Source organism: Ricinus communis, chromosome 6, assembly GCF_019578655.1.
Source record: "Ricinus communis isolate WT05 ecotype wild-type chromosome 6, ASM1957865v1, whole genome shotgun sequence".
Classification (NCBI taxonomy): Eukaryota; Viridiplantae; Streptophyta; class Magnoliopsida; order Malpighiales; family Euphorbiaceae; genus Ricinus; species Ricinus communis.
This window is the reverse complement of record NC_063261.1, coordinates 17,188,477-17,213,419: the sequence shown is the minus strand read 5'-3', so window position 1 is coordinate 17,213,419 and position 24,943 is coordinate 17,188,477. Positions and strand designations below refer to the sequence as shown.

General features: G+C 30.8%; 3 protein-coding genes and 1 long non-coding RNA gene across 4 annotated transcripts; 2 read left to right on the top strand and 2 right to left on the bottom strand.

Annotated features, from left to right (window-relative positions):
• The first annotated feature begins 1,948 nt into the window (after positions 1 to 1,948).
• LOC8276898 (tobamovirus multiplication protein 1) lies at positions 1,949 to 7,776 on the top strand. Its single transcript, XM_002525820.4, has 11 exons — positions 1,949 to 2,746; positions 4,067 to 4,157; positions 4,238 to 4,290; positions 5,019 to 5,111; positions 5,202 to 5,273; positions 5,403 to 5,475; positions 5,749 to 5,794; positions 5,893 to 5,956; positions 6,490 to 6,543; positions 6,617 to 6,694; positions 7,443 to 7,776. The coding sequence occupies exons 1-11, from the start codon at positions 2,567 to 2,569 to the stop codon at positions 7,533 to 7,535; spliced, it is 897 nt and encodes a 298-aa protein (XP_002525866.1). The 5' UTR covers positions 1,949 to 2,566; the 3' UTR covers positions 7,536 to 7,776.
• On the bottom strand, positions 4,462 to 7,595 carry LOC125370475. The gene is made up of 2 exons (XR_007216489.1): positions 7,459 to 7,595; positions 4,462 to 5,094 (listed from the first exon to the last, which is right to left on the bottom strand). It is a non-coding gene; the product is annotated as an uncharacterized LOC125370475 (long non-coding RNA).
• A 4,750-nt stretch (positions 7,777 to 12,526) lies between the features above and the next one.
• On the top strand, positions 12,527 to 21,769 carry LOC8276899 (methionine S-methyltransferase). The gene is made up of 12 exons (XM_048375778.1): positions 12,527 to 13,278; positions 14,437 to 14,630; positions 14,754 to 14,960; positions 15,095 to 15,190; positions 16,072 to 16,260; positions 16,331 to 16,519; positions 16,613 to 16,849; positions 17,752 to 17,886; positions 18,412 to 18,732; positions 18,886 to 19,065; positions 19,687 to 20,649; positions 21,216 to 21,769. The coding sequence occupies exons 1-12, from the start codon at positions 13,044 to 13,046 to the stop codon at positions 21,534 to 21,536; spliced, it is 3,267 nt and encodes a 1,088-aa protein (XP_048231735.1). The 5' UTR covers positions 12,527 to 13,043; the 3' UTR covers positions 21,537 to 21,769.
• Positions 21,632 to 22,786, bottom strand: LOC125370418. Its single transcript, XM_048375779.1, has 2 exons — positions 22,557 to 22,786; positions 21,632 to 22,250 (listed from the first exon to the last, which is right to left on the bottom strand). The coding sequence occupies exons 1-2, from the start codon at positions 22,762 to 22,764 to the stop codon at positions 21,967 to 21,969; spliced, it is 492 nt and encodes a 163-aa protein (XP_048231736.1). The 5' UTR covers positions 22,765 to 22,786; the 3' UTR covers positions 21,632 to 21,966.
• Between the last annotated feature and the right edge of the window lie 2,157 nt (positions 22,787 to 24,943).

The window sequence follows — 24,943 nt, the reverse complement described above, 5'->3', positions numbered from 1 at the left end:
AGCTAAATTTATTGTTGCAGCATTTTGTGTATGCCAGAGTGTATGGATGAAGAGGATCCTGGAGCAATTTGGAGTTGTACAACCTCAATGTACAAAAATTCTATGTGACAACAGTTCAGCCATCAAGTTGTCTAAACATCCAGTTCTTCATGGAAGGAGTAAACATATTGATGTAAAGTTTCACTTTCTCAGAGACCTTACTAGAGATGGAATTGTTAAGCTTTTTCATTACGGAATTGAAAGGCAAAAGGCAGACATCATGACCAAGCCATTAAAGCTGGAAGTGTTTGAGCGTCTGCAAGACGAACTAGGAGTATGCGAAAAAATAAACTGATTATTGACATAATCAGTTTAGGAGAGGCAATGTTAGAGCTGATTCAGTCAAAATTGAGTTTGAGTTTGTTTCAACAAGTTCCTATTTTGTAGGAACCACTTCGTATAGATTGTTTCAATTTGTTTCCTTCTGTTGCGCAACTAACTCTGATTATGGAGATATCAACATTGCTTTTAGATTATGTTTTATGGCTATTTAAAGGCCTAGTCTGTTCAATAAAGTTATCAAAGTATTTTTCAACAATTACTTTAGAACAACAGGGAAGATAAATGTTATTTCAAAAAAAAAAATGCTAAATTTAAATTATTTCTTCTATGTTAAATTTTATAATGATTTAGAAAGATAATTATCAAGAAGAAAACTGAAGCTTCTTTAAAGCCTTCTCTCTTGGGTGATAGCCCGTGAAAATGGCCGACTATTATGTGCTTTTCACTTATTTTTCATGCTTTTTTCACTTTATTTTTTGGATAGTATTTTCTAGGTTTTTAGTTTCTTTTTTCTAGTGTTTCCCCTTTTTATCTTTAAGACTTGTTGTTGATCTATCTTCCTTAGGGTTGAATAATCTAGTTTTGCAACTTCTTCTCATCGTCTTCAAGCTTTTGCGACTTAAATCTACTGAAATCCTTTGAGATTTTCAGTGGCTGGTTGCTTATAGAAACCCAAATACAGCACTTGAAGATACATACATTAAGGGTGCTTAATCTTCTTGAAAGCTAGATGCTTCGGGGATTTCATCCCTCCTCCTTTGGCTACGGTTTGAATCTCGTTTATAGCTAGGTAGTTTATTTGTTGGGCTGATTTAGTGCCCGATTGGCTTTCGGATTCTTCTCTCGCAAAAACAATTGGAAATTATTTAGAAATATTCTAAAATAAATAACAATATCATTTTTACTATACAAAATCTTTCTGCAAAAGAACATTCTTTTCTAATTTTTTTAAAATACAGTGTAATTATTTTAGTTATTTTATTTTTATTTTTTTAGTTCTTTTACTAAAAAATACAAGAAAAGCTATATTTAAAAAAAACCATACTTTTGATATTTCACACAGTAAAATAAGAAAATTATACAAAATTTTATTAAAAAATTAAAAAATATAAATATTTTTACTATTTCTTTAAAATAATTTCTTTAGTCGATTCTCACTTGCCATGTAATGGGCTTATTTTTTAAAATCATGTAATGAGTGTAGAATGAGTTTATAGTTGTATTTAAGATTTATCTCATTAATTAAGTCATTTGATTCTTTTGTAACCGGAGATCTTAGAGCCCTTTTTTAATGGATGATACCATTGTTAAATGAAGTTAATTATCTCACTAACTCATTCCCACTAAAAGATTAAAAAAAAAAAAACTTTTTGAAGAGTATATACTAAAATCATAAAACATATTATTGTTATTGTGTAATTCTTATTTTAAAAATACTATTTTCTTATATTTTTTTAATTTATTTAATATACCGATGTTTGATTGTTTTTGAGTTATTTTTTGATACAATTCTTGATTATTTTTTAGTTATTTTATAAAAAAATAAATATAAAAAAGATAAAAATCAACTATAGGTAAAAAAATTATAAGATTCTATTTTTAATATCTTAATATAAATAAATAAAAAATTATATATTTTATAAAAAATAAAAAAATGGATATTTGTGATGTTTTTTCTAAAGATAATAATAATAGGAACACTATTGCAAATGAGTGGCCTTGCCTGTGTGAGATTGAGCCTAATTTAGTCGGTTGGGTCCGTCCATTTTGGTCAGGGCCAGGTGTAAAAGGCAAAGGTGTGATGAAAAAGAACAGAAAAAAAAAAAAAAAAGAAGGGGAAAGGAAAGCAACAAAAGAAGAAGAAAGGGAAAAAAAAAAAAGAGGTTCTAAAAGTGTTGTTGTATATTTTAATGAAGAAGCCGCTAGCAGCAATAGCAATGACAAAAAAGAACATGGTAAACTCCGAATGCAAGCTTAGCTAACGAACTGAGGCTATGGCAAAGCTAAGCTAAGCATGTACATTGCGCAATTAACGAATATGCCACCAAAACCAAGTCTCTTTTGTTCTGTTATTCTTTATAACGCGTGTCACTGGTCTTCTCTCCACGTTTCTCACTTCCCTTATTTCCAAGTGGCTCAATCTAACCATATCTCTCGCCACCACTGCAGAATTAACTTCTTCCTTTCCGGTTCTTCAAAACAGAAATAATTAAAGGAATCTTTATATACAGTACGGTCATCAAGAATGGCATGGAGCTTGAGAAGGAGAAGTTTTGAGGCTGGAGAGAGATGGGTTTACAATAATTTCTACAGTGGAAGAAATGTCCATCATTGGTGGGATGAGATCGATGAAACAGAGGAGTGGCAAGAAGGGATTTTCTATTTCTTGTGTGCTTCTTATGCACTGGTCTCCATTGTTGCTCTGGTGTGCTTTTCTCTTTTCTTTTCTTTGAAGTTTTCGGGCAGTAACTGATGTTGAGTTGATCTTTAATTTAATAAGTTAATTTATTTGTTGAGGATTTGTTTAATATTCATAGGAAAACTAGCATTATCTGTGAGTTTCAGTTCATGGAAGGTGCATTGTTGTCACTTTTAAGATTTCTGAGAAAAACCATTTATGGGCTTTAGTTCTTATGTTCCGAGAATGTTTTGTCATTATTATTAATTTTGTGTACGAATTGTCTATAGGATAGAAGTATTTTCTAGTGTCCAAGTTATATGAGCCCAAATTCAGCATTTTGGTATATGCCATATTTTATTTTTTAGACAAGATTAGCATGCCTAGTCTTATTGCGAGAAAAAGAGAGTGCTGAAATAGGCTAAGATACATAATTTTTGTCAATTTGAATGGTATGCATATACTTGGACAAATTTTGCACTCTTTCTAAGCCATGATCTATAAAGCTAGGCATCACCTGCCTTTTGGCAACAGTTTTCTGAGGCCTGGTGGGACAATATTTCCAAAATATTCGTCTCCTGTATTCTTCATTAGCTTTTTCTCCAAGTTATAGGTTTGTCACCATTAATTACATGAAAAGTGTTGGACAAGCCGAATGCCCTTAGCTTGTCTTGTGTTTTGCTTGAGAGATTTTGCATGTATTTGCCTCTTTATTGAGCCAAGCTCATAGGCCGTAACTGCGGGATGCAATCTAGCTCAACCATATGAATTGCCTTCATGTTTTAAGTAATATTCATTTGCTTATGTTTAGGCAGAGTGAAAAAGAAACAGTATATTATCACTTTTGGTATCCCATTTACAGTTGATAGTCTGCTTTTAAGAAAGGATTCTCCTTCCTTCATTTGAACTTCATGCAAAAATCGCAATATCATGAATTTCTTCTTAAATGATTCTTTAGCACAACATTCAATTTTGGTTTATCTCCCCATGGCATCTGAAGCATGTAGGTGTATCATCTTCTATCAACACGTGTGTGAAATTTATGTTACCTACACATTAAGGAATTGTTTGTCAGTTGATAGTATTACGAAGACGAGAATGCAAGCGACTCTATTGCATTTACAAGCACTTCCATGTTCCAACTATTGGGGAGCTAGGTGGACTTGTCTAATTGTTCTTTTTGGTCATTAGCTTTCAGTTCATCACTCCCTTGTCTTGAATTGATGTTTTTATCTTGCTATAACATTCTAGAAATGAGGCCCTTTATATCTAACCTGCTCTTCTATCTATGCTCACCATCCTCAGCACTCTGGTTTTCCAGTAGCCTAAATTTTGTATTCTTTTCAGGTACAACTTTTTCGTATCCAATTGAGAGTACCAGAATATGGGTGGACGACACAAAAGGTTTTCCACTTAATGAATTTTGTGGTGAATGGATGTAAGGGCTATGTATTACTTGTCATACTTTTGTCCCTTATCAATGGTATAAATTGCTGAAATCAGACTTCTTTCTCGCAGTGAGGGCTATACTCTTTGGTATATACAAGGATGTGTTTCTCATTAAACCAAAGGTAAGTTTCTCATGAAGAATTCTGGTGCTTTCAGCTCATACACAGAATCTTGTCAAATAACCATTCAAAACAAAAGCTTCAGCTTTCAGATGAGGCGTCAACAATAGTTCTAAATATCTAATCCATGCCTTTTTTGAATATAGAAGCTCTAGTGCCATGTGAAAGATCCACTGAACCCAAAACCTTAAGCTTTTATGTGAGGCTGCAAGAATGGTTTTAAATCTCTAACACCTCTACCTATAAAATTACGATTTACCTCTTTGCCATCGGCACCATAAAGAGAATAAAAGTGGCAAGTAGTTTTACAGATGTGACGCTGAGAAGTCACTAATAATCAAATTTTGAACTGAAATATATTGAAGGTCTCTTGTCTTCTGTATCACAAATTCCAGGTGAAATTTGAACTCTTTCTTATTAGTATTTGTGAAGCACAAATGTTGTTCAGAGGCGGTTAGCAGGGTGCTCAAATAAATTGACCTGACAAAACAAAGAAACACATAGATGCTGAATTATCAGCAGCCCACCTGTAGTAGACTTTTTCTTTTTGTTTTCTTTTTCCTTTAACTTCTTTTCAGTTTCGCTAAAGCTTGGAATTTTCTTTATTGGATTCAATGCGTATATGAACCTGCAGTAACATGGTTTCTCCAATGATTAATCCACTCTGAGGCGCTACGGAAATAATCTTACTTCCGTTCACGTGCGCTGCACCTAATTTCATCTTCATGCAGGCCCTTGAAATTGTGCTTCTGGATCTTCCCAGTCTTCTATTTTTCTCAACATATACATTGCTAGTGCTGTTTTGGGCTGAGATATATCATCAGGTATACAAGATTTTCAGTTTCCCAAGGATTTCAAATAAGTTGCTAATCTACTAAAATAAATGTTCACTACTTCTTGTGTGATTTCTTTAGGCAAGAAGCCTTCCAATCGACAAACTCAGGCCCACTTATTATATTGTCAATGTGTTTGTATACTTCATACAGGTTAGAAACAACTATCTAGTTGCTTATTAGTTATTACTTAGAACTAAGGGAAATAAATAACTTTCTTTTGTGATCTGCATTTCAAAAGACTATAGTAGATGCTAATCAGTCATTCTATCATGAATGCAGGGATGCATCTGGATATACATAAGATTAAGCAGAAGTCCTGTTGGAGAGGAACTAGCAAAACTCTTCTTTTCAGGTCAGATTATAAAATTGACTGAACAAATGGTGTTCTCAATTTTAATAATCCGTGCTTTATATTTCTAATCCTTTTCCCTATACGGTATTTGTCATCTAAAAATAGTGATGCAATCTGACTCTAAATCTTATAGGCTTGTAATAGAACCTGTAGTTTCAGTGATGCTATCTAAAAATAGTGATGCAATAGTGATTCGATGAATTTCTTAACAAGTTGTTCACATGTGTAGAAAAGTTAGTATGTTGGTAAAACTTACTTTCATCTCTTCTGTAGTTATTTCATTTTGTGCTGCTCTTGGATTCTTGATATATGGTGGGAGGTAAACAATTGATGTCTATAAAAGTTCTCAATTTTCCATAACTAACATAATACATAATGCTCATTTGAGTTCTTTTATTTTTATTTTTTATTTTTTAGGTTGTTTGTCATGCTGAGGCGATTCCCTATTGAATCTAGAGGTCGTCAAAAGAAGCTTTATGAGGTTTGTTTCAGAGGGGTTATTTGATTTGTGCTATAGTTTGAAGTTAGTCATTTATATTATGTTCTGGTCAATGAGAGTGAAAAAAAAGAAAAAGCAATTCCACAAAACTTTATTTTCATCTATAATATGTTCCGGACAACGCAAGCAAATTAAAGAAATTCTGCGAAACACTCTCAATTACCAGGAGTATACAGGACCATTCTTTTCTTTTGGTCTTTCAGTGGAAGGATCTGAGTGTTAAACCCATGACCTTCACCTACAATTATCAGCAAGTGCACCGATTTAGCTACACCAAATTGGTTGTATTCAGGGCCATTTCTTCTCTTGATCATGTGCTTCTATTTATTTTAATATTTCTAAAGGGTGATGCTCTTTTGGAAAATTAAGAACTTTCTTTTACCTCTAACTGCTTCATCTTGTACTTCCTGTTAACATCTGATTCGACATTATTTGTTAAGATAGTCAATTCTCTTTTACTTCTATGCTTCTTCAACTATAAGAAATTCTAATTTGACCAAATTTTTTCATGTCAGGTTGGCTGTGTGACAGGAATTTGCTTTACATGTTTCTTGATTAGATGTTTTGTGGTGAGTTTGTTGGAAGTTTTACGTTTAGAGTATTGCATCTTTGATAATGACATTCTGTTGGTCTGTGTTTTAGGTTGCCATCTCCGCATTTGACAAGAAAGCTGATATTGATGTCCTAAATCATCCCCTTCTTAACCTTATTTATTATACGGTAAGTATCATCTCCCTAATGTAAGTAGTATTTTGTGTGTTCATTTTGTACTTCCTTACCTATACCAAATCTATAATTGTATGATAAATAATATAAAGTTGCGCTCTCACATTAGATTTGAGAAAAAGTTGCCAAGTGGGGCATTCTACAATTAGATTTTATCTTTAATCAAAATCTTTGATCTTCTATTTATGTAGCTGTTGGTTATTAATTAAATTCCTAGTCTTTTATGTGTCTCTTAATCTTCTATTTCAATTATATCCATAGCACATAGCTCTCACTCTTTTTATGTGCAAGTATTTAATTCATTATTTTTCTCTCTTTTTATTATATTTTGATGCGTAAGTATTTGATTTATTATATCTTTTATAGTCTCGATTATATATATAGAATTTCAAAGGTGAAGGAACTATTTGGAACCTATATCTTTTCTTCTTTTATTTAACAAGCTACAAACTATTGTTAATGAGAATGACTACTTCTAACTACTATAATTACATTTCAAAAGCAAATGCGATTCAGTTTTGATTCCGTGTGACACGCAAGCTAATGACTAGTTACGATTGAAGTGGCAATAGAAAATTCTTCTTAGCTCTTAGCCAAACCTGTTGCCATCATGGTCTATGATAGAGCAACAAAAGATTGATTGTTCATTTTTTTAATGAAACTACGAATTGTGATCATGATTTGAACTTTAATTTCTGTTCTGTGTTCATTTTCTGCTATTGTCTTCCTTAAAAATATGCAGTTAGTGGAGATTGTACCTTCTGCTCTGGTGCTCTTCATCTTGCGAAAGTTGCCCCCAAAGCGCATCTCCGATCAATATCACCCCATAAGATAAGGTGTGCATTCTGCATCACAGGCGTTATCAACAGTATCTGTTTCAGAAGAATTGAACAAAAACAATAGATATTTTTTTTCTAAGAAAAAGGAAAAGAAGAAGGTAAAGGCAGAAGTAAGAACTGTTGAAAGATTCTTTGATTGCTCCAAGTTTTTGTTGTTTGGTTTCAACTGACTTGCATCTTTCTCTCATTCTCATGTATATTCTCAACTCATTAGTAAATGAACCTTACTGTTTTTTACATTATTCTTTTGCTGGAAATAATTTTATAAGGTATTATACAAAATTTTGACATCTTATCTAATCATTAAAAGACTCAGTTAGATACTTAAATGTCCTTTGCTGGAAAAGATTTTTTATTTTTGTGGTGATTTACTAAGATCTGGGTTTTGTTCAATTCGGCTATATCTTTCTTGGGCTCTTTCAAATAGGATATCCCCCTGAAAATCAGGTTGCCATACAAGAAATTACAGCCTAATGCATATTTATACCGTCATTTTAATCTTTTAATTTTTAATGTAATTGAACATATATTCTTATGAAATTTTAATATTTTTTTATATATGTCTTCATTAGATGTATGTGTATTTTAAGAGTATTTAAATATTATCAAAAAGAAAAGATTTTTAAATATCATTAGGTGTATATTAGGTTAAATTAAAAATCAAACATGTTTATATATATAAACGAAAGATAAATTCAGATGCATATTAAGTTAAAAAAATTTAAGTACATATTAAATTAAATTAAAAACTAAAGTGTTAAATTGACTAATTAATACAAATCAAAATATTATAGCAAAATAAAAGGTTAAGGAACATTAAAGATGAAAAATTGCACTAAGAGAAATTAAAATCCTTTCAATTTCTAGAACACACAATCACTTTAATATAATATTTGGTTGAAATCTAAAAAAATTATAATATTTATTTATAAATTTAAAATTTATATATTTAAATAGAGTAAAAATTAATTTAATATTTTACATAATTAAATTTATACAGAATTAATTATAGCTAAACTAAATTCTAATGAAATATATAAAATTTACAAATAAATTCCGCATTAGTAAGTAATTATATTTTTTTAATACAAAAATATAATTTCTAATTTTTTTTTTTCTCGTATTTTTTTTTCAAATTAAATAAATTTTTTTATAAACTTGAACCAACGTAGCATAAATAATTATTAACTTTTTAATCAGAACTAGTGACATTTAGTCAAATTTCTTCATGGTCTAAAGAAATCAGCTATCAAGAGAAGACTATTTCATCATGGTACTAATTATTAGTAGCATATAGCAGTTGAAATAATGTCGGTTGTCAGGGCACACCTGAGGCCTAATGCATGGCCATTAAGATCCAAGAAACATATGCAAAGTATGCAGTTTGTCAATTTTAGCAACTTGACATATCATCAATCTTTACAAATGTTTATCATTTGAAGAGAATATGCCTGGGAATTTATTTATTTATTTACTTAATAATATGTGATTCTTTTTCGAAAAGCTGGTAACTTAAACTTTTTAATTTTATTTTATTAAATTTCTTAACTTTTTTTTATTTTATTACACTCTTATACTTTTATTTTATTTTTATGAGAACCTAATACTTTTTAATTGAAGAAAAATAAAAAACAATAAGAGCTCAATAAACTGAAAAAAAAAAAAAACTCATGAAATATATGTAAAGAGTCTTTAATAAAATATAAAAAATTCAATAGAATAAAATAAAAAATTAAAGAGCTTAATAATAAATTTTATCAATAAAATAAGCATGTATTCACAAACCCATCCCGGTTTCCAAATTTTTCAATTTCCTAGAATTTGGATCCTTAATCTTTTTTTTTTTTTCTTTTTTATGTTTAAAAAGCCCTCTTCAATGGTTCCATCCAAATCAAATAAGAAATTATCCAATTTAATTTTTTTTTCTCTTTAATAAGTTAGAAGACCTTCAGAAGATCACCAATGCTATAAATTTGTGAGACCTAACATGTTGGACTTATTAAAAGTTCCTCATGTGATTTAATACAATTCTTACTCTCTTTTATTTTTTATATATTTTAATTTATTCATATATTTTCATATCTAAAGACTTGTCATCGTATAATTTTACGAGGAGTCGTTCTTTATCCAATTATTTTATTCTTACTCTAATGATTAGTAGTTGTTTGGTAGATAGCTTTACTAGGTTGGATTATTACATCTCCAAACTATTTTTTTCTTTCGATGAAAATCTTTAATATTTAAGAGATTAATCATCCGATTTATATAACACAAACAAAATTTAGAATTTAGTGCCGAAATGTAACATAATTAAAAAACTGGTTTTAAATAAATATATTATTTATAATAAAATTTTATTTTCAAATTAAGTTTAAACCGAACAATATTTTAATTCCACCCGAGATTATCGTATACTATGGCTCAATTACTATTTTACATTTTAGTTTCTATCATATAATTATAACATTTTTGAACATTTTGATACTAATTAATTTTCAATTATTTTACATTTGTAAAATGGTAAAATTCATTCAAAATCAATTATTTTTCATTAACAATTATACAACAACTAAACCTTCAAATAATAAAATAGTAAGACTAAAACAAACTTATAGATAAACTCCTTGAAATTTTTTGTTTATAATTATTACAAAACTATAGTTTTTATCACCATATTATATGCATACATATTAATTTAAAATCTTAAGAGTATTTTTACTAATATTTATGATATAAAAATTAATAATAAATAATAATCCCCAAATAGAAAATTAATATTTTATAACAATTCAAATTGGCATTAGGTCCTTCAATTTTGTTTTTGTTCTAAAAGTCTCCGCACTATTATTTTTATAATCATTAAGAACTTTCATCCAAATTAGTAAACCATACAATACCATTATTGATTTTGATGGAGGAGGGGTTAAAAGAGGTTTTGGCATTGAGATATATAATAGTTTAGGGGCTTTTTAAAATATAATAAAAGATTAAGGATCCAATGTTAAAAATTATTACAATTTAAAGACCCAAAATGAATATTTCCCTTTTCTTTTCTTGTACATAATAGACATGTGATTCTCACTAGCACAAAAATTACAATAATACAAGTTCTAAGTTGGAAACTACTATATAAAAATTTAGGAAAAGAAAACCATGGTGTCCTTAAAATATAATAACTAGTAATGATAGTGAGCATGCTTTGAGCCACTTGAGAATTTCCTTTCTTTTAAAAGACTAAAGTAAACACACTAATTGTTCCCACATTTAGTGGAAACAATAAAAAAGCCATGGAAACAAGTTGCAATCCCCTTTAGGTCTCAAGGACCCATTGCTCAAACTTATAAAATTAATAAATAAAATACATTAATTAAAAAATATGATGGTATGAAAAAAATAATACTTGGAAACTTTAGTCTAAACTAGTGTAGCAAAACATGTGTTATGAATTAATCTTTCATGTTAGTGAGATTATGAACCCTAAACTTAATCTTTTTTTCATATCAAGTACATGGTTTTTATAATTTTTTTAATTATTACATCATTAATTATATAAAATTATAAAAAACTCTCTTCTAATTAAGAGATTGATATTTCTTCTTATAATAGTGATTATTCCCATATATACTAGGTGATTTAAATCGAATATATTAAAATAGCGATGATTGCAAATTGGTATGAATCATAAATTTCTAATTTATCTTCAAAGAAATTTACTTTCTTTAATTATTATTTTTACTTTCTTTGATATTTTTAACCTCACTAGTTCTATAAGCTTGAAATTTGAATGTTATAATTTATTTATGATTAATTTATGAAACTTTAAAATCAAAAGATGATTGTGCTTTGTTTGTTATAAGTTTAATGGACCATGGCTATACTATAGAAATAATTACTTTTAATTCTCACTATAAAAGTGATAAATTGCTATAAATATTGATGTATAGTGAACTTCAACAACCTCTTAATTCTTATAAATGGAAATGCCAACTTTTTAATCGCCATACTTTTCTTTATCAATGAATGAAAATTTCAACATTTTTTTTATTGAAAAACAAAAAAAATGGCCTACTTAATTTAGTCTTACAAGTAACTTAAATAATTAATAATTGATTTAGTTAATACAACTAATTCATTGATCTTGATTAAATAAAAAAAAATATAAATTCAAGTTAAATCTATAATAAAAGGCATAATACCATTCATGACTCTTTTTTTTTTGTAAGCATTAAGCAATATTATGTTTAAGCTAGTATGCCATATTTTCTTCAAGTTTCATTAATACAAATGAGTATAGAATATTAAATAATTGATAAACCTTTATAAATATCAATTTGCAAAATAATAATTATAAAAAGAAATACAAGCAAAAAAAGAGCTCAATCATTATAATTATTTAATTATTAAATCTTTATAGAAAAGTTATCAGGAAAAGATAAAATATTAGAAAAATATAAGTTGATTCATTATTTCCTAGAAAAATATTAAAAGCTTGATCATTACTAATGTAAAATGTCATCAAGAATGACATAATAATTAGTATTTAAGTGTAACTTGTGATTTATGTTAAGAATGTGAGGCAGATTTTGTAGGGAACCATTTGTTTGTTTGCTTGCATAAGATGCAAAAATTAATAATTTGTCTTAAAAATTATAATTATAATATTCTCAAGTAATTGTGATTTTTATTTTATATGTTTTATACTTAAGCACATTAAAAGAAAGAAATAGTGGAAATAAAAAATAGTTCTAAGTCAATTTATTTAAATTATTTATATTTTAATTCTCATAAACTACCCTTATTCAATCACATAATTTATTTAAGTGGCAATTTCTCATCTAATTATGAGATATCGATTTAAGTTACAATTGGACTAGAATGAAACAATTAATTTGTTGGTTTAAGAAAATAGATTACCCAACATAAGTGTAATAATCTATTTAAAATGTCAATAGAACACATAGAATACATTTTTATACAAAAATTTATAAACATATAAAAAAAAAACTATAACTAAATCTGTCTAATTTGTTGTAAAATAAAAGTTCAAAGTTAATTTAACTGAGAAATTAAAAAAAAGGATTAAATTGAACATCACTATAGAGTTGAGAAACCAAATTGCATTATTGCATCTTTACCAAAAAAAGAAAAAGGGCAAAAAAGAGGGGCCATGTAATGTAATGTAATGATGTAACCAAATCTTATTACTTAAAAGTCAGACCAAAATAAATTAAATAAAAATAAAGTCTCCCTAAATCTTTAAAACAAATAGAAAAAAGAAAAAGAAATAAAGGCCGGGAAGCATCCCATCTGTTCCTTTTTTCCCTCTTTTTCAATTAGACTAATCCAAACAGCAACCTCTCTCTCTCCCTCTCTCTCTCTGTTCCTTAATTCTCTCTTTCACTCAACTATATCAGTCATACCATTACCATTTCAACTGCTACTGCTACTGCTCCTGCTCCTGCTCCATTTTTCTTTTTTATCTCTCTTCTAACAGAAGCTGAGAAATGACGGCCACTGTCACTGCTCTATCACCGGACCAATTCTTGAAGCAGTGTGAGCAATCTGGCGATGCTGCATACGCTGCGTTTAGGTCGTTGCTGGAGCGGTTGGAGGATCCGAATACCCGATCTCAGGCCCGCATCTTCCTCTCCGTTCTTCAAAAACACGTCGCCGCTTCCGATGATTGTCTTGATAAGTATCATTTTCGGATCCAAGATATCTTCTTGGATCACTATCAAGGTATGTGTACTGTTTAACATAATCAGGTTAATGAATCCATTTCAATCTTCATTGATTTTTGTTTTAATTTTTCTTTCTTCTGTTTACTGTTGACTTTATGTTTTTAAAAGGCTCAATGCATGTCTTTGATTAGACTGCGTTTGGCCTCATGCATTTCATTTAACGTTTCAAATTGTAATTAATTGATTTTTTTTTTTTACTCACTATGAAACTTTTTAATTCTTAACATAAATTCATGCGGTTGCCAAATTAGAAATTCGTTATAAATCTGAATGAATAGTCCAAATATGTTAAAATCCAAACACATCATTAGTGTTTTACTGTTTTTTTTTTTCACTGTTCTGCATAACATTTTGGTCTATTTGTGAAATTTTTGTTTGTTTTTTTTTGGTTTTAACTGTTTTTGGAATTATCACTGAGGATCGAGTTGCACAGTTTCCAAGAAAAAGCAGAACGAGGTCAATCCAGTGATAATAAATATTAGGATAAGAAAAGAATTTAGTATTGGGAAATTCTATTTTTGTCCTTATCATATGCTCCAACTGTTTGATGACTAGAAATACATAACAAAACAAAACCAAGCATTTATCACATTGAAGTCATAGCTTTCTATAATCATTATAAGCTTGTCAAATTTGTGGTGTCACATTATAAAGAACAATTAATTGTATTAATAAATGAATACGTGAAGGAAAAACGGAACTAAGATTCTGGATAATTTAAATTTTAACAGAAATGAATTAGAAAGTGAACCTGTTCTGGATTGTATTGCTTTAACAGTTTCTTTATTTTTAAAATTCTGTTGGACAACATATTTTTTTAATTAATATTGAACGGTTAATTATAAATCAGTTAATTAAGCTGTTTGTGGATCTTCCAGAACACAGCAACTCTTGCAGTAATGTTTGACACATAGGCATTGTATTTCTTTGTTGATATGTATGATTCTTCTTAGCTCATTATATTCGGGCAAAACCCCGACATATTGGTCTCAATCATTACGGAATCTCAATGTTTATGTTTTCTACATTCAATCTTTTATTGAGCCTTTGATTCCAAAAAAATTCGGCCATAGTATCTCTTGCAGTAATTTTTTACTTATTTGTTTTATGTTGTAATAGAATGGTTGTCTATTTGAAACTTATCTGTCTAGTGCAGGTTATCAGGGGAGAAAGAAATTGACAATGATGGTGATTCCTAGCATTTTTATCCCTGAAGACTGGTCGTTCACTTTTTATGAGGGACTGAATAGGCATCCCGATTCAATTTTCAAGGACAAGACGGTTGCTGAGCTTGGTTGTGGAAATGGATGGATATCAATTGCTATTGCTGATAAGTGGTTGCCTTCTAAGGTCTAATTTTTATCTTTTTTCCCCTTGCATTGCTGTGGTTCTTCATTTAGGCTTATCTAGACTTTATTGTTGATAAAACCTTCTGTTGGTTTCTTTAGTTTGTGCCTAAATTACATTTTGCAGGTGTATGGTCTTGATATTAATCCTAGAGCAGTCAAGGTTTCTTGGATAAACTTATACTTAAATGCTTTGGATGAAAATGGTCAACCCATCTATGATGCGGAAAAGAAAACTTTACTGGACAGGGTGCAGTTTCATGAGTCTGATCTACTTTCTTATTGTAGAGATCATGACATTCAACTTGAACGAATTGTTGGATGCATACCTCAGGTATTAGCAGCAATTCACAACACCTTAAATTTGCCAAATCACTTGATTGAGTTAGTTTATCCAGTGACTGGTTGGTACTTAATGTTTTCATTCTTTAGACTCTTACTCTGCCCTTGCTTATTTTTTTCTTGCAGATTCTTAACCCAAATCCAGATGCAATGTCTAAAATGATTACAGAAAATGCAAGTGAAGAGTTTCTGTATTCATTGAGTAACTACTGTGCACTTCAGGTCAGGATACAGTCTCACACACACACAAACACACACACACCTATTAAAGCAACCACAACAAACTGTATAATGTAGTAAATGTTGTTAGCAAGTCAGCACATAATTTGTGCAACTTGATTGCAGCTGGGAACCAAAGCTGTATAAATCAAATATCCCTCCTGCCCTGCACTAATATGTTCTTTCCATTTGATAAAATCTTGCCAGGAGCCTGATGGAATTCAAATAGCTAAAGTGCTAGTTTTATCACTATGACATCACAGTCTAACTATTTCTTGAAATTAATTCAAATTAACTTGCTCAATGTTCTTTGATTCTTTTATATCTAATACAATTCACATCATCATAGGTACCTAATTATACTTATAATCATTTAAATATATGAGAAATTGGCAAATAGTTGGTAGAAAATATTGAATTCTATTTTGTACGGCATTTCTTTCTGTATGTCAATACAAATTTATACTAATTGATCCATGGAATAAACATGCATTTGGAAGAAGATGAAGGAAATCCCCGTGCAAGGCAGAGCTGGAGGGGAGGAAATAGGAAACACTTAGTGTTGAAATATCTGCTAATAGTACATCGGTCTTTAGATAACTAAATCTCATGGCATTATTTTTAATGATTCATGTGCTGTTGAAAGATACAGTTTACTATTTCCTGGTATCCACTCATGTAATTTACCAGGGTCTTTTTGTGAGTATAACTATTCTATTTCTAAGATGAGTGCCAATTTTCTTTTGTTTCATGTATATGCTGGGGAAGAGGGCATAATACTGTGTGGGTTCAGTATGGGTTGACCGTGAAAGCTAGTGGTCCAATTATGTAACAAGATTCTTGTTCTTCTCAATTTGTTTGGTTCTTTTTGATTTTCTATGTAGGGGTTTGTTGAGGATCAATTTGGCCTTGGACTAATTGCCAGGGCTGTTGAGGAAGGAATATCTGTCATCAAACCTATGGGGATTATGATCTTTAATATGGGCGGCCGTCCAGGACAAGCTGTTTGTAAACGCTTGTTTGAAAGGCGTGGATTTCATGTAAACAAGCTTTGGCAGACTAAAGTTATTCAGGTAAAAACTGTTCCACTGAAAATTACTGTTTCATCCAAAATGCACTTTTGTTTAAACCGTTATGTTTCAGGCTGCTGACACAGACATTTCAGCCTTAGTTGAAATTGAGAAAAACAGTCCACACCGGTTTGAGTTTTTTATGGGTCTTTCTGGAGATCAGCCTATTTGTGCTCGAACAGCATGGGCCTATGGGAAGGCTGGTGGCCGAATTGCTCATGCTTTGTCAGTGTACAGTTGTCAACTTCGTCAACCAAACCAGGTCTGTGCTTCATATATTTTTGAAATTGTATAAGCAAACTTTTATTGCTCCTAGAGAATCTCTAGAGAGATGAGTATCTGAATAAATTGACAGGTTAAGAAAATTTTCGAGTTCCTTAAAAATGGCTTCCATGAAGTAAGCAGTTCATTGGATTTATCTTTTGAGGATGATTCCGTTGCTGATGAGAAGATTCCATTCCTAGCTTTTCTTGCTAGTGAATTGAAAGAAAAATCATGTTTCCCCTATGAATCACCAGCAGGAAGCATATATTTCCGTAATCTAATTGCAGGCTTTTTGAAGATATACCACCATATTCCACTGAAATCCAATGTAAGGATGCATTCCCTGCTTAAATAATAATTCCATATCTTGTTGTGGTCTTCTTGTTACCAGAAGCAATTGCAAGGACTTTTCTCCTTTAGCCATCTAAATTATTCCTCTGCTTACTGAATAATTCTATTTTGAAAACCGGGTTATTGGAGGAAATTGGCTCCTTTAGATACATTTTGCATTAGCTAATGTCTAATCAGTGCCAAAACTTCAGTATTTCTACTGTTATATACACCTAAAACATAAATAAATTAAAATCTCTCTATGTTTTAGAGGTTTTAATTATCTTCTTCTCATACTCTCAATAGTTCATAATCCTAGTGAAAGTATAGTTCTTTATATGTGAGTTCAGTCTTTTGTTCTATTGCTTGCATGTTTCCACTTTCATCTTATCCCATGTAAATGAAGAACTATACTTTTTTTTGTTTTTCCTTTATCGCTGACTGGTGCTCTATCCAAAAACATCTTATTAACCTCTTTTGATTACTATGAAGTATCTTTATTTTAAATGTTACTATGAAGCATCTTTATCTTAGATGTTTTTTCGGGATTTTTTTCTTTATTTGTGTGGCTTTTATGTGCTCTATATTAGAATATTTGTTGTGCAATTCTGCTGTTTAGACTTCAAAATTATTTTTGTTAGGTGGGCATAAGTTCATCATGCTTGCTTGTTTGCCTGACTAAGTAACTCAATGTCATTTAGTTCAACTTGGCTATTAAATGTTATTGTTTTCTAGTATTATAAGGATTGTAGTTTATATGCACTTGTTATGAGCTTTTATCTCTATTTTTCCTGAATAACAATGCATGTAAATGGCTTGAGAGTTAATCCATTGTTATGGAATTTTGGTTATTTGTTATACAAGTTATAGTGTTGATTTATTTTCGAATTCTTCCACAAGAATGTCGTCATCTTTCCTTCAAGGGCTGTCGCAATTGAACACACTCTTCGATTGTTCTCACCTCGCGTTGCAATTGTTGATGAACATCTGACTCGACACCTACCCCGACAGTGGTTGACATCTTTAGCAATTGAGGTACGTTACATTTTATTCTCTTATTTGCACATTGTTAATTGAACTATGTAAATGGCTAGGATAGATAACATCAATATTATAAATCTTATGAGCAAGTGTTTGCCCTGTTTCTTATTTGTTTCTTTAGAAAAGTTTAAAGTTATCTCAGCTTTTTATGGCATTATTAGTTGACTGTTGATGTATATTGCTCGTAGTTAGATGTTCTTGAGACATTTATGGCACTTTCTGGGAACTTCTTACTGATAAATAGTTGTTGTGCCTGCATTATTTCAATGGTTGCATCTTCCTTGGTCGTTAAAATCGTTCTTTTGATTGAATCTCCACATCACTTTTTCAAACTTTAAGGAAGCACATAATTTACCTTTCTTTTAATTTTCTTAGAATGTTAATTGCCATAACTCTTCAAGTTGTAGTAAAAGAAGGATTGGTATCTCTAGAAGTATGGAAATTTTAATGGCGCGCTTTCTTGCTTTATGCATCAAGACACAACTCCAGTTCTTTTTCTTTCTTTTTTTTGTAATATAGGGTACGGAAAATTATGACCCTTCAAAGGATGTAATTACAGTCATTGATGCACCAAGGCAATCTGATTTAATGGTAGAGCTGATAAAGAAGCTCAAGCCACAGGTGGTGATTACTGGGATGGCTCAATTTGAGGCTGTAACCAGTTCAGCTTTTGTTCAGCTCTTGGATGTTACTAGGGAAATTGGATCTCGTCTTTTCTTAGACATATCTGATCACCTGGAACTCTCCAGCCTTCCCAGTCCCAATGGAGTTCTAAAATATCTTGCAGGAACTCGTCTACCTTCACATGCTGCAATCCTATGTGGTTTTGTAAAGAACAAGGTATTTGTTTAATAGCAATATCTCACTTGAAGAGATTCCTACTTTGTATACCTAGTCAAACAGGGGAATCACAACATTAATCTTCACTTCATCTAGTCTAGCATGTTATTATTTTACAAATTCTCCATGCTAATAAAACTAAGTTTTTTTCAGGTTTATTCAGATTTGGAAGTGGCTTTTGTCATTTCAGAAGAGGAGGCAGTTTTTAAGGCCTTGTCCAAGACTGTAGAAGTGCTAGAAGGAAATACTGCACCAATCAGGCAGTTGTATTATGGTTGCTTGTTTCATGAGCTTCTAGCTTTTCAGCTTGTTGACCGACATCCGCTTCCAGAGGTTTGTCACTTTTCCAGATATTATCCTTTTGGATTTGACTGCTGGCCCTAGAATGAAACTGTATAAAAGTATTGCAAACTTATATCACTTTCTATTTAGAAAGACCGCCAGCTAACATAATAAGAAATTGAAAAGGTCAAATCTTTTGTTTGATATTGGAAAAAAGACAACATAAAAAATCCAACTTTGTTATGTTGTTTTGTGGGGCCACATCTGATTTCTATATTCATATAAGTAAGACTCAAGTCTGCTGTTGTACTGAATTTGAAACATGATCTTTGCAATGTTGGGCTGCATTACCAGTTGAAGAAACTTGACTAAGGTTTAGCAAAATCACTTTCTGTCATTGTGAATCATTATGTACTGTCTTGTTAACTCATATTAACTGCAAAAAACGATAATGGTAATATCAAATGCTACTTTCCTCCCCTCCCCTCCTCTTTTTCAGTAATTTGGCTGATTGTTATCAATCTTGAACTGGTTATGGCTCATTGAATGATCTAATGTCCCATGATAACAATCTGTGATTTCTTCCTTGTTCTTAATATTTTTAGTAATCTTTTTTGTAAAAGTTAATGGAGGCAGGTTTTATAACCAATTTGATACTTTATGTTCTTTCAGAGGGATTTTGAAAAAGTCAAATCAGTTGAGGCGATTGGCTTTGCTAGTTCTGCAATTCCAGTTCTCAATGATTCAGAGTTGTCAATAAGTGAGGAAGAAAAGTCTTCCTTAATCCACATGGATATAGATCAAAGTTTTATGCCCATTCCATCTCCTGTGAAGGCTGCAATATTTGAAAGTTTTGCAAGACAGAACATGGCTGAGTCAGAAATTGATGTCACCCCAAGCATCAAACAGTTCATCAAGAACAATTATGGGTTTCCTATGGACAATAAAACAGAGTTTGTATATGCTGACTTCTCACAAGCCCTGTTTAATAGACTGATTCTTTGCTGCATCCAAGAAGGCGGAACATTTTGTTTCCCTGCTGGCTCAAACGGCAATTATGTCTCTGCCGCCAAGTTCTTAAAAGCAAATGTCATGAGTATCCCTACTGACTCTGGATCTGGCTTCAAACTGACAGACAAGCTACTTGATGGAGTACTTGATACCGTGAATAAACCATGGGTGTATATTTCTGGTCCAACAATTACCCCTACAGGCTTGCTTTACAGCAATAAAGAGATGGAGAACATACTAACTACCTGTGCAAGATTTGGGGCCAGAGTAATCATTGATACTTCCTTTTCAGGATTGGAGTTTGAAGGTTGGGGTGGTTGGAATTTGGAGACAACATCATCGAAGTTGAATTCCTCTAACAATCCATCTTTTTGTGTCTCTCTGATTGGAGGACTGTCTCTGAAGCTCTCAAGCGGAGTACTCAAATTTGGTTATTTGGTTTTAAACGATCCATTTTTGGTTGATGCATTTTATAGCTTTCCAGGACTAAGCAAACCCCATAGCACTGTTAAGTATGCTATAAAGAAGCTGTTGAGTCTGAATGAGCAGAAAGCAAGAGACCTGACAGATGCTGTTGCAGAACAAACAAGAAATTTGAAATCCAGATCCCAGCGCATGAAAGAGGTAATCACGTGTTATGTTTATAGTCTTCTTTTTATCGTTTGTGCTTGCACCTTTCTATATCTCAGTAAGTAGTTTTTTTCTGGGGTATACTTACTAATGCCAAATGTTTATTGTTTTGTGGAATAACAATAGAACAAGGCTTAGACCCAATAGGCTGTAAGCTTGAAACTGAGAAGAACCACTTTTTGTAACTAATACTGAAGCATAACCTGTTTATGCACTTTCCTTGTCAAATCTCTACTTTCTTTACTTTCATGAGACTATAACTATTTAATGTCTCAGCTAAATTCCTAGAGCAGGGGACCATGCCTTAATACTAAAAATGCACAATTAGAATTTGTGGTAGCAAATAAATTCCATCCTGATTCTGGTGTTTGAATCTGCGATTATTGACAAATCGTTAAAATTCATATTTCAATCCTAGGAACTCCATATCCAGTAAATCTCAACCTCGAATTGCATCTCTCTAAAACATTCTTTTATTGCTTGCTTAATTGATTAATATGTGAATGACATCTATTTGTGATTTCTCCCCTAATTTTTCTTGGCATGGTGTTTTGTCATAGACACTAGAGAAATGCGGGTGGGATGTGTTGGAACCTCGTGGCGGGGTGTCCATGATTGCAAAGCCTTCTGCCTATCTAAACAAGGTTGTTAAGATCAAGCATTCACCTGAAAATGATGAGGAAAATTCCACTGCTTATGAAGTCAAGCTGGATGACTCAAATATCAGGGAAGCCATTGTCAGGTCCACAGGTTTGTGTATCAACAGTGGTGTATGGACTGGAATTCCTGGTTACTGCCGCTTCACAATTGCTCTGGAAGAACGAGACTTCGAGCGAGCATTAAATTGCATAATCAAGTTTAAGGATCTCATTGGCAACTAATATCTTTACATTTTGATTCAGTATTTTCACGACTTAGGTGTCGTGAAATAAGGCAGATTTAAAAAAATCCAACTTACTGAACTCCTGAAATTTGTACAAGCCAATATCAGCTAAGGCATTCCTTTTCTGAAATCATAGCAATGCATGCTGCTTTTCCAGTTGGGTTTCATTTAGCCGCCATTTATGTGAACACTTCAAAATTGAGTATAAGGAAATCTTTTTAATTTGCTTTATATTCCACTTGAAGTATGCAGTTGAATGAAGCAATATCTCATCTAAATCAAGAACTAAGATCAATCTTTTCTTGCTAAAAAACATAATCTTAGAATTATGTGCCTAAATAACTGGTCATAATCATCACACAATCTGCACTTTAGGTTCAAGACCACCGGATGTGAACACTTCAAAACTTGAGGATATAGAAATCCTTTTACTTTGTTTCGATCCGCTTGCAGTAGCCTGTACTGTCTCCTGCTGCACAAATACTGTAAACAAGTATTTCGTTTAGATGATTCACTCTGGAATGTAGCAGAAAGGTTATCCCCAAAAGATAAGTTTTCATGTCCTGTAAATTTTTGGTAATCATTGGTGAAGAAAATGCGATTCTTCTTCCTGATGACCTGAAATAAATGAAATTCTTTTTTGTAGCGTGGATGGCTTGATTCATTTCCACACACAAGATTATCTCCCTCAAAATGTCCATAAGCGGATTACCTGTAAATCTCAATGTGAGAAGTATACACACACGAAGATTAAAGTTATATATATATATATATATATGTAAGAATGACATCATGGAAAAGTGAGGCACATGATGTAAACTATGGCATATGATAACGGGGAGGTATATAAGCACCAATCATGCATGTAATTCTATAATCAAATAATTGACAAAGAAATTTAACCTACAATTAACTTTACCCTGAACATCATTATAGATTACTTTCAACAAAAGGGCAAGGCACAAATATTTCAGTTCATTCACTTCAATCAAAATAACTTGAAGAACATATTGCGTACCTTTTTCATACATAATTAGTGCAGGGATGATTGAGGTCCGTTGAATGCAAAAATATAAAACGCCCAATTTAAAGAAGAAATAGAACAGTTTATACTTCATAACAAAGTAGAGATCACCTCTTGATTCCACCAAATACCACTGCTTGATGACACTAATATTGTGGGATCCGACTAATGCATGAGTCCACATTTGGATGACGGATATCATCGAGGTCTAAAGTTGAGATATGTCCAGATTTGGATAGAGTATAGAACAAATTGTCCTTCCAGTGTATAATGTCTAGGGCTGAGCACGGATCGGTCTAATTCGGTTATTTATAAATCACCAGTACCATACTAAACCTCGCTTATTTTAAAATTGAAGGTAACAGTACCGTACCAAACATAAAAGGATCCAATACCGTATTGTACCAATTTTACGGTTCAATACAGTTCGGTTCGGTGCTATTTTCGGTTCTAAAAAATTTAAAAAATACAACTTTAATTTTATCTTTAATCAAATACATTTAGATAAAATATGATTATCAACCTAAAAAAAGTAGCATGAAAATCTGAATTAAAATTGCAATCACATTCTTGAACAACCTGTTTCGCAATTCAGTCACTTGTAAATACAATAATTCATTCAATATTCAAATACAAACCATTAAAATATATATTACTGCTAGCATAAAATATTTTACAGATGACAATCATTAAAATAAATAAATTTACAAACTTTATGTAGCACTAAAATAAATGTCCAAAATTAGCAAAGGAATGTTATTACCTCCCCTCAAAATTAGCACTCCACATTTAATCTTGGCACAAGGGACTCACCAATCTCAAGATCTTGAATAATTTCTACAATAAAAGTAAAAGATTACGTCAATAAGACTTAACAGCATCAACAATAAACAAATATATATAAGAAGTAAAGAAATGTTACCTGACTCTATGCTTCAATATCCTCTATTGATTCTTCTAGTTCGATAAGTTTATTTGAACTTCTAAGCCAATCTTGACAACAAATGAGGACCTCCACTGTTGTAGGAAGTAAAGAACTTCTATATTGTTAAAAGATGTTTTGACAATTTTTTTCTCAAGTTTTGTTTGATCCTTTTTTAAAAAAAAAAATTAAATTTATAAATATAATTTAATATATTTTTTATATTTTAATATTAATTTATAATATTTTAAAAGTTAACAAATTAATTATTTCTAAATATTTAATTTTTTAAGTTTTATTAGTATAATAATATAAAAATTATTTTTATAATATTTATTTCTTAATTTTAATATTTATATAAATTAATACTTTTAGTATAATTAATATTATTATTCTTAAAATAAAAATATTATATAATTAAAAATTAATTTATTAATAAATATAGTGTAAATAATATTATATTTATATAATAATATCTTTTATAAATCTTACTAATTTATATAACTTTTTATTAAATTAAGTAATTTTTTAATTAACTTGTCAAAGATTTCTAGATAGTAAATAAATTTTAAATTTAGTATTATAGTATGTATACTAGATTACTAGTATCAATATACTATGTGACATATTAATATGTAACTTATATTTTTTATAGAGTATAAAGTATATTATAATATTATAATTATTTTTAATATATATTATTTTTTATATTTCGATAGCAATTGCTTGAATTATATAAATGATAAATATAAAATAATTTTTTATAGAGTATATGTATTATTTTTTTATATATGTATTATTTATATAATATAAATAATTATTTATAAATATATGTAAAAAATTTGGTTCTACGGTTTGGTCCGACAAGACAAGATGGATCGGTTCGGTTTTTACTAAAGAACCAGTACCATACCGTAATAGTAAAAAAAATTCGGATCGGTTCAATTCGGTTATAAAACTTTCGTTTTTTTCTTTTGACGGTTATTCGGCCGGAATCACCGACATCCATGCTCAGCCCTAATAATGTCAACCGTAGGCATATTGGTTAGTTCCGGTATGGTGATCCACTCGCGTTCCGCAGGCTTACAGAAAGAAATATGAAAATCCCCATCTCTAAATCCATTCAATGCCACTACATTGCAGTCCTTATCAGATGGAACTTTTGACACAACAACCTTCTTCATTATAACAGTGCTTAGTTCCTTGGCAGAACATGGCGATTCAAGGCTAAATATCTCATCAAGTTCAAATGTTACACGAGAACATTCAAAAGGGTCATCATCTTGATTACATCTATTTTTTTTTTATTCATTTTATTTAACTTTTTGGATAGTAAGATTGTCATGTCCTAATAAATTAATTAAATTGTATAATATATCTTTTATATTTGATATTAATAGATTACTAATTTTATTAAATTTTAAATCTTAAATTTATTTTTTCAGATATTAATTATTAG

Bases quoted from the DNA above. Each gene is read 5' to 3' on its own strand.
- LOC8276898 (XM_002525820.4), top strand. From the start codon at position 2,567: ATGGCATGGAGCTTGAGAAGGAGAAGTTTTGAGGCTGGAGAGAGATGG. The intron at 5,795-5,892 runs GTAAACAATTGA...TTTATTTTTTAG, and splicing joins TTCTTGATATATGGTGGGAG to GTTGTTTGTCATGCTGAGGC. The intron at 5,957-6,489 runs GTTTGTTTCAGA...TTTTCATGTCAG, and splicing joins GTCAAAAGAAGCTTTATGAG to GTTGGCTGTGTGACAGGAAT.
- LOC8276899 (XM_048375778.1), top strand. From the start codon at position 13,044: ATGACGGCCACTGTCACTGCTCTATCACCGGACCAATTCTTGAAGCAG. The intron at 16,520-16,612 runs GTCTGTGCTTCA...ATAAATTGACAG, and splicing joins AACTTCGTCAACCAAACCAG to GTTAAGAAAATTTTCGAGTT. The intron at 19,066-19,686 runs GTTTGTCACTTT...ATGTTCTTTCAG, and splicing joins ACCGACATCCGCTTCCAGAG to AGGGATTTTGAAAAAGTCAA.
- LOC125370418 (XM_048375779.1), bottom strand. From the start codon at position 22,764: ATGATATCCGTCATCCAAATGTGGACTCATGCATTAGTCGGATCCCAC. The intron at 22,251-22,556 runs GTACGCAATATG...TGAGATTTACAG, and splicing joins ACTAATTATGTATGAAAAAG to GTAATCCGCTTATGGACATT.